The sequence below is a fragment of the Manacus candei genome, unplaced genomic scaffold (assembly GCF_025592945.1).
Source record: "Manacus candei isolate 608988 ecotype Guabito, Panama unplaced genomic scaffold, ASM2559294v1 h1tg000067l, whole genome shotgun sequence".
Taxonomy (NCBI): domain Eukaryota; kingdom Metazoa; phylum Chordata; class Aves; order Passeriformes; family Pipridae; genus Manacus; species Manacus candei.
This window is the reverse complement of record NW_026138115.1, coordinates 4,939,652-4,954,440: the sequence shown is the minus strand read 5'-3', so window position 1 is coordinate 4,954,440 and position 14,789 is coordinate 4,939,652. Positions and strand designations below refer to the sequence as shown.

Sequence of the window (14,789 nt, the reverse complement as noted above, 5' to 3'; positions counted from 1 at the left end):
TAGGAACATCATTCTGATGCAAAACAGTGCTAATCCACAGACAAACAATACCAAGACCTCCAAAAAAGGAGTCTCCAAAAATATTTATCAAATATGATCTCATGAATATTTCAGCAATTACAGGCTGGACATTGCTGTTAGGATGGAAGGCTTGGTTTGAGGGGTTTTTTGCACATTTGGGGTTTTTCTGTTTGATTGATTGGGGTTTTGGGGTTTTTTTTTTGGCTAACATGGCTAACATGAGAAGATGTGTGTTTTTAAAGCAAAAGAATCAGACTGACCTGGGCATACAGATACTGGTCTAGATCCACCCTGTCTGCAGCCCAAAGCAATAGGTACTATAAAGGAACTCCCCTGAAAAAGCTTGGAGGATCAAGCAGTGAAATGAAATTAGAACCCTATGAAAAATGGTTGGAAGGATCATTCACTGTATCTTCTGAAGTAATATCTGAATACCCAGGGCTTTCATAAAAGAATAAGCATCAGGCACCATCTTACAGATCCTATTCAAAAGAAAAGGAGTCTACCAGGAAGCCTCTCAGCAGTGATGAGGAATCCTAGTTAAAGGGGAGTCTTTTGCAACTAGGCTGAGGACAGTTATTTCGAAGAAGAGATACAGTATTTCTCTGGAGTTTTAAGAATATATGTATCCTCTAGCAGCTAGGTAAAATAACAAAAAAACCTGCTTTTTAAACAGCAGTGGTCTCACAGAGACATCTTGTTTTAAATGCAGTACAGTAGTGGTGTTATCAGATGGTGCACACACTGGAATTCTTTGTGGTTTCTATCTTTTACAATATAAAATTGATAGGTATCATAAGCCTGACTTAAGAATTCAATCATATCTTTTGCTACCAAGACTTAAGGTAATCTTGGCTGATTCTGACCTTTTTTGTGCAAATCAAGCACTGCATTTTTAAAGTCCATGACTATTGCAGTAGCTACAACAGCAATGCAAATAATGATACTGGTTATTTCTTGTAGAAATTAAAGTCTTTTGTAGCCCATGGAGTAATCAGAGCAATCTGTGCCCTAATGCAGGTAGTTTATACATATCTATAACATTCTGTAAGGTGCTTCACTATTGCACCAGGGGAAATTCATACTACAGATGACACATCAGCATCTCCCTGGGCAGAAAATCTTGAATACATGTTTTTGAAAAGAACATTCAGTGGCATCTCGGTTAAACATTCAACCAAATTATTAAGATGGCTATGAGAACTTTCACTTTCTAACACTTAAGTTCAAGGAAAATTATAACTTTTCTTTGAAAGCTATTTCAAGTGCTCAGGAGTTCTGATTACCATGTGAACATGCCAAAATCAATAAACCATTCCAAGTAAAATAAATATATTGTGAATAAACCAATTTCCTTCATAACACTATAACAGCATAATAATTTAAGTTTGTAAAAAATCTAAATTTTAATATGAGCACATGACTAATCTTTATCAGTCCAGATTAGACAGCCTTGCCATTTTTATGAATAATAAATTACTTTTCACTTAAATTAAATGATAGATAAAAGTGCTGTCCCAAATCAGAAACACAACTCTGTAAGTGGTATAATAACATTTTGAAAAACTGGTTAAACTACATCTTGAAGTAAAAAAAACCCTTGAGGTATTATATAAAGTAAAACTAAATTCTCCAGCTTTTTTAGCTTAATGTCAGTGTCAGCTTAAGCTTTAAAAACCTCAAAATGTAGATGACATAAAACTAAAAACATCTCTTCATAATTATTTCAGGTTCTGCTTCAAGTATGTATCTCTTAAAAAGCCGACATTGCTTGTGTTAACAATTACAGTAAAGTCTAAACTAATTTTTTGATATGTCATACAGAACATGTACACTATGGTTTACAATCTAAAACAATTACAGAGGGAAAAAAATGAACTCTCAATAATTAACTTCTAAACCTGAAGTTTAATTTATGTCTTAACTGAAACTTCAAATTTTGCATTTAAAACCCCAAACATTTGACTTCATACAAACCCTTCAAAAGAATTATATTATTGAAACATGCCAAGTTTCTAGGCTAAGATAGCCTATCACTATCATAATAACATTGTTAACACAATAAGCTAACCTCATAATGCTGTTAAAATTCAGTCAGGAACATAATCTACTTTCCTACCTATATCAAGAGGATGACTAACAAATTAAAACACTGAAAACATAGGTAAACAGAAACATAACTGCTTTGGTTGTAAATTGGAAAAGATGAAAGATTAGAGCAGACCTCAAAATTTCTGCAGAAATTACTTCAAAATTTTTAAAAATTAAATACTCTTAAGCCTTTGGTTACATTTCCTGTTTTTCCTCAGACATTGTCCCAAAGCCTCACTTTTTTGCAACAGTTATGAGAAAAAGACCCAACTACCAGATCAAGAAAAGCATTTTCTACAGCACCAGGATGTTTTCCCATTTAAGTATTGACCTGACCTGACCCTGCCTGTGAGTGCTGACAGAATCAGTTCAGAAGGTGATGTGACTGCTGGCTATGAAAAGCACGATGCATGAAGGCAAGCTCCTAAGCCTGTAGCTTCTTGCTCTGTTATCTACTTTAATCAACTTCTAGTATGGTTTAGATGTTCAGTTCTGGTTGGATATTTTTGATATTACTATTCATGTCGTTTTAATTAGGAAAAATACCGTTTTTAATGGTATGCAGGTGTATTAAGCAACAGGTTTACTCTAGCCCCACTTCAAACTGAATCAAAGAAATATCTTATTCTGTATTCCTAAAATATTTTCATTTTATCAAACCAAATCCAAGCAAAATATTTTTTTAAAAGATGATGCACAAAGCTCTTGGTAAAAAAAAAATTGTAATGAAGATTCAATAAAAAATCCCTCAAAAAACATATTTCAGCCTGGTAGAACATGTTCCAGTAAAGCTCTAGAACCACCCAGAAAACTTGGTTTTCCTCAAGGAAAAGGCAGATCACGCTCTTTCCTCTCTCCCTCTCATCTCTTTAAGATATGAACATGAATCTTCCCTCCAGACTTTTACAGATATGACAGCTTGAGACCACTTAACATGAAAAGCTGGTCAGCACTTAACTGGGACTTTGTCCTTGTGAAGCATGGCATAAAATGGTCATCGGGGGAATTATCTCACCCCTTGTCCTACCAAGTGCTTCTGCTGTAAAAAATGCCATTTTGACTGATAGACAGACAAAAGATACTTAAGCTAGAGGCTTATAGGAGGACTGCTTAGCTTAATTATGACATAATTTAGGTCCTATTAAGTCATGACTTCTTCAATGGAGGAATATAAACTATGTCCTTAGAGATCATCTGGAGGTGATGAAGTGAGAGTCAATTGATTTATCTTTAGTATAAACAAATGAAACATTGCACCATATAAGCCCAAGAATAAGCTAAGGGAAAGACATGATTTTTCAGTTGGAAATCTAAACTTTCCAAGGAAAAAAAGGAATCAGTCCCTCCAAATATCATATTCAGAAAAGAAAAATGCCTTAATGCCTTATTAAGGAAGTACAATAGTTTGGTGAATTAACCCATTCAAGTGATTTGAGTTGCTGTAATAAATCTCTTGGAATGGTACACATTACATGGTTTCAACATTATGTTGCTTTCAGTCTTTGAAGAAGGCAGTTCCCCCATCAAGTGCAAATGGAGAATGAACCCCGGGTGTCACATTTGAGCAGGAACCCACCAGCAAACACTCCAAAGCCTGTTTTTCATCACAGAAAAATGAACTATTTAAGAGTATTTGGTTTTGCGGTAAACACTCCATTGCATATCAAAAACCCACGATCTTTTCTCGATGTCTAATTCTCGTCAAGAAAAAATAATTTGAAAAATTATTTCCTTAACTAGACTTACATTAAATTATTTTTATTTGAATTTGCATGTGGGAAGATCATAAATTAATGTTTGTAGTCAAAACACTGAAGCTTTGGAACAGAATTTCCAATTCTGGAAGCTCTTACTGTTCAGCTTGGGCCTACAATTTTTATTTTTGCTTGGGAAGTCACTTGACTTGTCACTGGGCACCACTGAAAAGAGCCTGATTCCATCTTCTTTACACTTTCCCTTCAGCTGTTTATATAGATTGATCAGATGACCTCTGAGCCTTCTCTTCTCTGGGCTAAATGGTCCCAGTTCTCTCAGCCTTTCCTTGGGAGAGATGGTCCAGTTTCTTGACCATCGACAGGATCTCGAACTGGCCCTTCAATGGACTGTCTTGTAGCTCCACATCTCTCATGTAATGAGGAGCCCAGAACTGGACACGGTACAGCCTCACCAGTACTTACAGAGGGGAACTGTTCCTACCACAGACTTTCTTTGGGCCTTCAGAACAAAGACTGGTTTCCTAACACTGTCCCTAGTAATCCAGAATGTATCCATGCTGTAGGTTTCCTAAGCATTATACAAGCAACATTTTCATGTGTTTCTATGCATGACCCATTTCACATTTGAAGCATAACATTAAAATTAATTTTACTCTTGTTTTCCTCCAGCACAGTTATTAAAGGATCCAAAGGGGGACGGCCTTCATCGATGGCTATGATTATTGAAATAATTTGGGAGATTACCTTTCTGCAAATGAATAAACAACAGATTTTGTTTCTAGAAAGAAAGATCTAGACTGCATAAAATTCAAGGACAGACAAACAATTCCTTCCATGCTGAAGCTTGTTTTTCCTCTGTCACCTAAGTAATTCAAAAGACAGAAGAGGCTGCACATGGAATGAATAATTAAAAAAGTTCTCCTTATGTGGCAACTGTGCTATTCATTCAGTTACATTCCCTGAAATCCGAAATACACAACTAATCATGAAATTCCTTGTGAAAATTCATAGAACTGCTGCCAAACCAATTAATAGAATTCCATCTGATAAAATTTTGTAGCTATACTTAGAACCTACTGTTTAACATTTGTGCTTGACTGTCATCTGGAGTTAGGGCAGAGACACACAGCATTTATTCTAGATAAGAACAAGAAAATAAATCTGACAGCAGATACCCTAACTTACAATTACTTCAACTGTTTGTTGAGGTTTTTGAGAACTAGGGTGTCAGACTACTGGGAGAATACAAAAGATGGAAACAAAACAATTTCCTTCTACATTCTTGTGAAACCTGTTTGGTTCTTTTTCCGAGAAAAGATAATCTCTTCTTTCATAAGTTTTTTTTCTTTACTAGAATCTAATGAAAAGGGACCAAAGAGAGGCACAAAGCCTCTCTCATAGAATGAGGTGGTAGCAATACACAGCATCTTTATTAAAAAAGTCCAGCAGCTAGTCATCCAAAGTCATAACAATGCATAGTTAACAAAAAGAGAGGGTGAGGAAAAGATCTGTTGCCATTCAAAACTAGGATGTGACTAATTGCTGTACTGCTAGAATTTCTGTTTGCAAACCACAGCTGACAGCCACATAGAGGAAGCCTGGACCTGCCTCCCTGAGAGCATTATCCAGGAGCAGTCTTAGAAAGCAGCTGACAGAGTACAAGAATTTCTTAGATGTTGATGGTTAGACTAACATTGAGAGTGCAACAATAAGTAGATAAATCTGAGTTGGTGAATAGAACTAACACCAGGGAGCAGACGTGATTTTGATTTTCACTAGAGCCTAAGAAATGTTGACACTAAAAAGATATAGATTTTTTGCCTTGGAATAAAGGAGCAAGATCATAGAATCTTAGGCAGGGCAATCTCTTGTAGATTGAGCTGAATTTTGAAATACAAAAAAAATGACAGTCTTAAATAAAGCGTCTAGAAAGACCACAATTCAGTGGCCAGAGATTGGGCTTCTTCTTTTTGTTTCTTGGGAAACAAAGTTCAACATGATTCCTACAGAGTTGACAGCAAAAAAAATAAGAAAAATTGTCTTAAGCTGTGATTTACACAAGTGAACTATTTTTCTGGAAACAGCCAAATACTATCTCTGTGAGAATACAGATAAATGCTTTGCCATTCTTGTCACCAGTCTTGCATATACTTCTGCTCCCTGTAAACATGCAATTTCTTTCTCTACAGTCTTGGATACAGAGAAGTATAAAGGGGGAAAAGAACCATATGTTTTAATCGAACTCAAAGTAGAAAGATTTCTTTCTCCTCTGTCTTTGTAGCAGGGTACCTGGTAGTTTCTGGTACTATAACTACTAATAGTAAAGAATTTCAGTGTTTTCCAAATAATTCCTCAAGTTATGTTTGCCCTAAAAACACAACTCTGCACGAGTCCTAGGGCAGAAGATACACGATTTCTTTCCCCCAACTTAGTCCCAGAGAAGGAAAGTATATAGATTTTAGACAAGAAGGAAAATTAACTTATTAGACACAGCCTATGGCTCCTCAACAGCAGAGCTATAGGTGCCATTATCAGCAGAAATTCAAGCATTTTTACTAGTATAAAACGTGCCAGCTACAAACCCTAAATGTACCACAAACATTTTACTAAAGTAGTCACACTCTACTGATTATAAAGTTCTAGGAATAATATACAACAGCACTATTATTTGCCCACTTAGTCACATGATGGATATTAAAAAGTAGGACAGAGATAATAACCCTTCCTCATTTGTCTCCTTTTGACAGAGAAATGTAATTCCTCTTCTTTCTGTGACCAGCACAGTTGTGCGGCTGTTTTGCACCAGCAAAGAGATAATGGTACAAAAGGATAATTACAAATAAATGCAAAGTTTCAGCTCAAAACAGACATCACATAAAGCAAAATATGCATTTTTGTCAAGTCTGCTAAAGATCTCAAAAAGATGCACTGGTTTAACCTCAGATTGAGCTTCTACTTTTCAATGGCATCATCGATGCCAGATGAAAAGTTAAGTCCCAGTAAAATTCCAATACTCTTAAGGTCACAGCTAATAAATAAAAACGTAAAAAATTTATTCTAAAAGTGTCCTTCGAGCACGTCAACATAGAGAATAGACCAGGTGACATCAAAGGCTTTTGGCAATAGACAGCCATTTAAAAAGGTGGATGAGTTCAGGGTTTCCAATTTTCTCATCTTACATCAAAAAAGTAAAATACATAAACAGGACTTAGCCCAGACAAATAAGGAGCCTCAACATGAGCATCAGTTTCCCGTATGACAAGTTAATACTCTGAGGGGGCATCTTCTGAAATCTTCCTACAGATCAGGATTAAATATGATCCCCCTGAGGTCTCTCTGACACAGGATGGCCAGCCTACATTAAATAACCTATGCTCCTCTAAATCAATAAAATTATGGAGAGAACAACGGCAAGATCTAACCTGAACACACCAACACACAGTTTCTTCCTTGTCTATCATAAAGCAAACCATTCTACACCTCACAAACTAGTTTGGTGACCCATGAAATCCTAGAGAACACAAGTTTAAATCAGTAGCTCTGTAGGAATAATTTGCATGTTCATTCAAAATTTGTATCTCCTACACATACACAGTCAAGGCTGGACAGGGGATCTTATATTCTGCAAACACAGTGGATGTCCAGGGTATGCTGCTGGCAACAGATAGCACTGCCAAAGCAAGTCAGCTGAGGTTTCACGTGCAAGATTTTTTTTCCTTATTTACTCCTGAAAACGCAAGAAACTCAGATATCAGCACTCCCAAAAGATGCAAATTTCCAAAGCATTTCTGTATGTAAATGGCATGTTCCATAAGTGTTCACATGGAACCTGGACCTCAACAATAAAAATATGCAGATGCATAAGAAATAAGAGACAAATAAGATAGATACTCTCTATCCTCCAGAATAGTGAGTTGATTTCTGGAAAGTAATTCCCAGAAGAGATAAAAACCAAAACATAAAAAGCAAAAGCTCACCAGAAAGCAAGAGAAGTCCTTTTAAAGATGGATTTATAGCTGAGATTGTCCAATTAAAACAAACAAAAACAACAACAAAACCAGACTGATAGAGGTCCTAAGTGATCCTAATTATTCTCTTCTATTTCAAAAGAGTGTTTGATAGAACTGAGGGACAAAACACTGAAAGAGAGCTCTCTTGCTTTCACTACATAGTTAACTGAGGCTGAGGGATTCGTGGTGCGCACACTGCAATTAAAATTGAGATTATTATACTGAAAATAAATTTTGTTAAAACATCTAATCATATAAAAAATCTTACAGGAGGTTTACAGGCTTTTGTTTAATAAAAGGAGGCAAAACTTCACAGTAGAACACTAACTGCTGGTGCAAGAAAGAATTTTTACAATGGAAAATATCCTATAGCAGTCCATTACTCTAATACTGTTTGCTATTACTAAAGACAAAGAAACAGTCTCTGACTGAAAAAATTGCAGTTCCTCTCTTCTTGATTGATGTTCACAATTACAATATCATCCAAAGCATGCTAATGGTATAAAAGTTCTCATAATGAAGAGTACTAATAATATCACCATGTAGTGTGCAATATTTACTGCTTAGTCCTTGTAGCTATGGAGCTGGGCTCATGAAAGTTTGATTCTTTAAACATGTAAGATTTTCAGACACCAGAGCTTCACAAGTGAGATCCCATACTTGTAAAAAGACACTCAATCCTCCCATTGCTTTCACTAAAAAAATCACAAATGTCCCAGCACTTGGACAGTACTTGCCGAGCCTATAAAAATACCAAACATATGAATTCTTTTGCAATCAACAGTTGAGTTTGTTATCTTCAGAGAGAAAATCAAGTAACACTGTTTACTGTATTACATAATCCCATTTTTGCACCTGCTTTTTGGTATTTTAATTTTTATTTCTTAATACTTGACCTAACACTATGACTCCTTTAAATTTTGGGAACTAGTATGTTTAGGTAACCAAGTTTAGTCATGAAAAGTGTGAGATGACATTTAAATGGTACCATGTTGCTTCTAGAAAAAGTAGCACGTGAAAGACCGATCACTGCAAGTTCTAATCTTACTATTAGAAATAGCCATGCTGCTTTTAAATCAAGCATTCTTTTTAAGGCATACTAGTATTTCTATATAGCTTTTGCACTTAAGAAGCATGTAAAATTCTAACTGCATAAACCTGTAATGCTTTAACATACTTAGAATTATATTCTCTCAACATCGGTACAATTCAGAGCAGGAGAAACTCCAGTATGCTGGGTCATGGTATCACACAATTCAAAGTACATTCCCACACAAACCAGGTACACTCTTTCCCTCTGATTAGCTGGCTGTCAGTAGATATTTTTTTCTTTATTTTAAAGTACTATTCTAAATAATGAGTTCTGTCACATTTTGGCCAAATGTAGCACATTGTACCAAAACTGAGAGACACTGAGCAAGGAACTGTTACCACAGTCCTAGTTCAACCATATAATTCTTATGCTATAAGAAGTGCTACTGAAACAAACAGTGTCATTCAGAAGCACTCATGAATACAAAGTATTAAATGTGTAACATTACACTATGGCGACCTTAGAACAAGTAGTTAGCCACTGCTTCCTTAGCACAATAGGAAGTTGCAGATCTGGATTTCCCGCAGCACCTGACATCGTAGATGGCTAGCAGTTCCTAAGAAAACAGTTTTTCCTGGATTAAACTGAGAATGTTAAAGCATTAAATGATGTAAATAACAGTGATTCAAACTCCTGATTCGACACCCCTAGTACAAGGGTCTATAATGGTACATTGTCTGACTACTTTTTTCTTCACATATTTAGCACCAAGGAGAAATATACTACACAAGTCACACCCTTCATTCCCAGCCATACTTCAAATCTACTTAAATTTCTTCAAGAAGATTTAAACAAAGGAAAAAAGTGGCCATAATGACCAACTTTTCTAGTGTGTCTAAAAGCTTAAACGAAAGACATAACATCTATTATGCTCTCTGCAGGCAATACCTGTTACTCATGTGAGTAACACACACAGAGGGTATGGTTTGGAGCAGCAAGCATCATAAAAACAAATTTTGTGCTGTAAAACCTCCAAAAGACCTACAAAACTATCGGCTGCTAGCTCTTGCCCCAACATGAAGAGCCAAAGAAATCAGAATTCAAAATCCATCTGCAATGACACCTACTGGAAGGGAAAAGATTGATGACTCAGCCTCACATCTGCCCTTCATACTCATCAAATACTCTCATTGATCTCACAGCACCACTAGGCTTACAAAAGCATCCTTGGAGTGGAAACACATTTAAGAAATGACACCAGCACATCTCTTCCACAACATCAGTTTTTAAATTTTTTTTATGAACTCAGCACCTGATAACATTCCCTGCCTAGGGAACTACTGAGCTGCAGAAGAAGCCTCAACTTCGCGAGAAAGGCTGTTCTTTTAAGATCACCCTAAAAGTTGCGTGAGTTATAGGCAGGCCACTAATTCCCCATGTAATCGTCGCCTTTTTAACACCAGCCAAAGGTCCACCTTGCTGCAGATTAACCTCCTCCGCATCCCGAGTGCCCGGGGCATACACGCGATTACCGCCTCTCCTCCCGCCGGCCCTTTGACATTCAGGGGCGGCCGGGACCGAGCCGCGACCCTCGGGCTGCCGCGCCGGGCACAGGCGCCCGCGCAAGTTTCGGCACCGCACACCGGCGGCAGCGGGGGGAACACGACCCGACCCGTGAAATCCGACAGCCAAAAGCCATTCCCAGGCTGCTTTTACCCACGGCGATGCCCGGGCGGGGGTGGCGGTGAGGGAGCGCTGACTGTCCTTGATGTATCCCGGTCCTCTCGCCGGGTCCCCGCGGCGCTGACGGGACGCAGGATCGCCGGCGCTGCCCAGGACGGCACCGGGGGCAGGAGGCGGCGTGGGGACACCCGCGCCCCGCTCCGGGGCACCGGGAGGAGAGGGCAGGGAACGAGCAGGACTGTGGGGTCGGGACAGCCGGAGGGGGTTGGGACAGCCGGACTGTGGGGTCGGGACAGCCAGAGGGGGTCGGGGCCCGCGGCGGGAGGTGGCCCGGCGGTACCTGATGATGTCGTCCTGGTGCCCCAGGTAGAATTTCTGCCGATGCTCCCGGGGGCTGTAGACCACGCCGACCCCCGCCACGAAGTAGACGATCTCCTTGGCCGCCGTGTAATAGAGGTTGTTGCGGCACTGGTGACCCCGGTAGCCGTAGACCCACTCCAGCCGCAGGTGGCAGCTCGGCGCGCTCCGGTCAGCCATGTCCACCCGCCCCCGCCGGCCGGGTACGGCTCTCCCCAGCCGGAGACCCCGCGGAAAGGGGGCGACGGGCCGGCCGCCCCCTCCGCTCGGCTCGGTGTCCGCCGCGCTAATCCCTGCCCGCCGACATGGATGCCCGCCGCCGCCGCGCGTCCGCCGCCGCCTCACAGAGGGCGCCGCCGCCCGAGAGCGCCTCGCCGCCCCGCGCCGCCAGACATGGCTGCGCCGAGACACCGCCCGGGACGCGGAGCGAGGGCGCGGCGCCGCTCGGGCCCCCCCCGCGCCCCGGCTGCGCCTGCGCCGAGGGCGGCGCCGTCAGCGGCCGGGCGGGCCCGCGGGGCTGAGGGGGCGCGGCGGGGACCGACCGCCGGTGGTGGCGGGCACTGGGCAGGAGGTAACGCGCTTCACCTTCGCCTGCCATGACGCGGGGTTTTTTCTAATTTACCTTTTATTTTATTTTACTTTATTTTCTCTTTAAGCGCGGCTGTGTCTTGTCCCCCTCACACAAGTTTAGGGTTTTTTTGTTTTCACTGCCCGGCCGGGGAACATCCCTGTTCCTCGCCTTTCCGCCGCCGCCCCGCCGCCGGGCTCTCGGCAGCGCTGGGGCTGGATGAGCCCCAGCCCCTCGTCAGCCGCGAGTGAAAACCACCCCCCGCTCTCGCTGGGCCCAGCGGCAGCTCCGCTTCAACCGAGAAGAAAATGTCAACTGTAATTTTTAATGACGGATATTTAACCCTTTCAGCCCACTGCCTTACTCGTGCGCCACACAGAAGTTACTTCCCCATCTTAATTTCCCCATACGCAACTTTTCACCCTTAGCGTTTTAACCCGGCGAAGTCGCCACTTTCCGACCTCACGGGTGTGGGAGCGACTTCTCTGTGCTCCGTGAGGCAGCAGTGCCGGGGAAAGCCCCCCGCCACATCTAGAGTTTTGGCCGGGAAAACGTGCTCCTTCCCAGCTTTTTCACTCTATAGAGAATCTCCCTGGCTAAATAAATCCTCAGTACATGATTATACAAACAGGCTTGTGCTATAAAGTTGAATATCTCTTCTAAAAGCTCCTGGGTAGCTTGTCGGGTCTGACAGTTGAAAATAAACCCTTTTCCTATTACTTTAGACACAGATTTGGCTTTCCAAGTTGTACGTATTTTGTCAGGATTTATTTTTGAATCTTCAGTCCTTTAACTTCTTTTTCTCTTTTACTATTCCATTAGCCAGACTGACTTTTCTTCCACAGAACATTTACTTTTAACTAGTAAGTTCACGTTGGAGACATTTTTCCATTCTACTTTATTTTCATTTTAATTAGTAGTAGTTTTTCCTCTTAAACCTTTCTTGAATAAATACTTAATAATAAATACTTGAGTAAACTATATTAGTCGTACCATTTTTTTAGAAAATTAATTATTTTGTAAAAAACCCTGCATTTAAGTATTTTAGTCAAGTAACTTTGTATTAACATATTTTCACAGTGCAGAACACCGAGTGATGATATTTTTCTCAAGCTCTTACAACAAGGATGTTTGTGACACCAGGCTCAGATGCAGCTTCCAGTCCCACACATTTATTGAAAACAACATGGCACGGAGCAGAAATCTGCAGACAGATTCATGCAGCCTGAAACTTACAGCCAAGGAAACTTATCCTTCCATGAAAAAAAAAATTAAATTTTTGAATGAAAGAAAAGGACTTTTATCCCTTATCAGGCCAAAAATTCATATATATTAACCAACAGATAAAGCAAATGTTACTTCCCCAAAAATCATAAGCAGTTTTCCACTCTTCTAATTGCTTCCTAAACACCCAGAGCACCTTGGAACTTGGGTAGAAACCACAGTTTCTTAGGAGTTCCCAAGATGGGAGAGTAGCCACGGAAACAGACTGGAAAATTCCCAGCTAGCTTCTGTTAGAAGTGCAAAATGTATTATTCTTTCTAATTGGATGTTAACTTTGCATGGCTGTTCTGTGTTGCTATCCCATGGGAAAGGTAGTTACAGAAAAAGTCTATAATGATGCTTAATCTCATTCTGGAAATTGGATTGATTATCAGCAGAATTAGGCATCTGATATATTTGACTTCTGCTGTTGTAAAAGCTCATTTGAAAGTGGGAGTATTTTTGTGGTACGAATTGAGAATTTATTCATTTTCTGCTTACTGCATATATAATGTATATTTAAATATGAATATACAAAAACATAATTATAGTCTTTACTTGCTTCTAATCTCTATAAATACATACTTTTCTTATGTTATTACTTAAAGTGAAATTCTGGATCTCCCGAGATCAATACTAATGTGTGGTATTAACTTCAATTGGAGCTAAAACGTTAGTCTTGTCATCTTACTCAAAATTCAGGAATTAGAACAACAGAGTGTTTGATTAGTAAAAGTGAACAGGCCAATGTGCAAGTAGAAGTTTACACACTTGGCATCTATTTTGGACAGGAATGGGAAGCAGTGCAGTATCCCAACCTCCTCCTCTATCCTTGCTCTGCCTAGCGTCCCCACTCGGCTCTGACTCACATCCTTCCTTTGGCTCTCCCAGCCCGTATGTCTCGGCGCAGCATCACTCAGACCGGGCGGTCATCGCCTCGGGAGCCGCTGGGCCTCACGATATCCCTCCCTCAGTGTGGTACCCGTGTATACGCTGCGTATGTACACCGGCACTCAGACACCAGTCCCCCTCCATTCTTTTTCTCGGCAGATGCACCAACTAAACACGGCCAGTCCTTTACAAGCTGTGTTCAGAGGCCATGAATATCCTCTGGAGCCTCCCCCTCTTCCCGCAACTCGGGACGGCCGGGAAGGGTACGGCGCTGTCCAAGGTGCTGATCGCGGCAGGCAGGACACACGTGGCCGGGCGGTGTTCGCAGGGAAAGGCAAATTCACGGATTTCAGAGAATATTCTGAGTTGGAATCTTCTGAGTTCTGATCTTGGACAAAGATCATCGAGTCCAACTCTTACACGAATGGCCCATACAGGGATCGAACTCAGGACCTTGGTGTTATTAACACCATGCTCCAACCAACTGAGCTAATCTGAGGGTCAGGAATGCTTCTCTGATACTACAGTTATTGCAGGGGAAAAATGACCTTTTGCACAAATAAGACATTTTATGTTCTTCCAGTGAGGTATTTTACAAGTGAAACATGGTGTTTGGCTGTTTTGCCTCAGCTGCCTATGGTGGGGTTCATATCTTTCCTATTAAGTCAGATACATCACTGCAAGTTGTGTTTCATTAGTATACAGTGACACAGGTACATCACCTCTCTAAATAAAATCAGATAAGTGGCATTTTAATGTTTCACAACTTATATATAAGAATATGTACTTACAAAAATATAGTATGTTGCAGATATATTTACAATGTATCTCATGTTCTGCTAAATGGAACAAGGCTTAGAGAAGTGATTTCTTAAACAAATGCTCTTGAACAGCTAATTCCAGAGCACACAAGATGAGGGATTATTCTCTGTTAAGTCCTAAGTAATGCAGAGTAGCTGGTTCAAGTAGTAATTATATAATATGAAAGAGATGAACAACAGTGACAACATTAATTTCAACATCCTTGGGGATTAAAAGGTCTCAATCTATTATGGGAACACGATGTCTGAAAATAATACTTTGCAAAACTAAGAAACCTACTTAAGAGAGAAAGTAATAAGAATTGCCTGCTACTATTTAACAGCACTGAGTCAAAT

General features: G+C 40.3%; 1 protein-coding gene across 5 annotated transcripts in view; it reads right to left on the bottom strand.

Annotated features, from left to right (window-relative positions):
- The window catches only part of EML5 (EMAP like 5), a 115,136-nt gene extending 103,989 nt beyond the window's left edge, over positions 1-11,147 (bottom strand). For all 5 annotated transcript variants that reach the window (XR_007907594.1, XM_051806583.1, XM_051806584.1 and 2 more), the window contains exon 1: positions 10,894-11,147. Coding sequence is in view for 4 of the 5 variants with exons in the window: in XM_051806583.1 (XP_051662543.1) it covers positions 10,894-11,090 (197 nt within the window). In the remaining variant the exon portion in view is untranslated. The remainder of the gene's footprint in view (positions 1-10,893) is intronic.
- Positions 11,148-14,789: the final 3,642 nt, after the last annotated feature.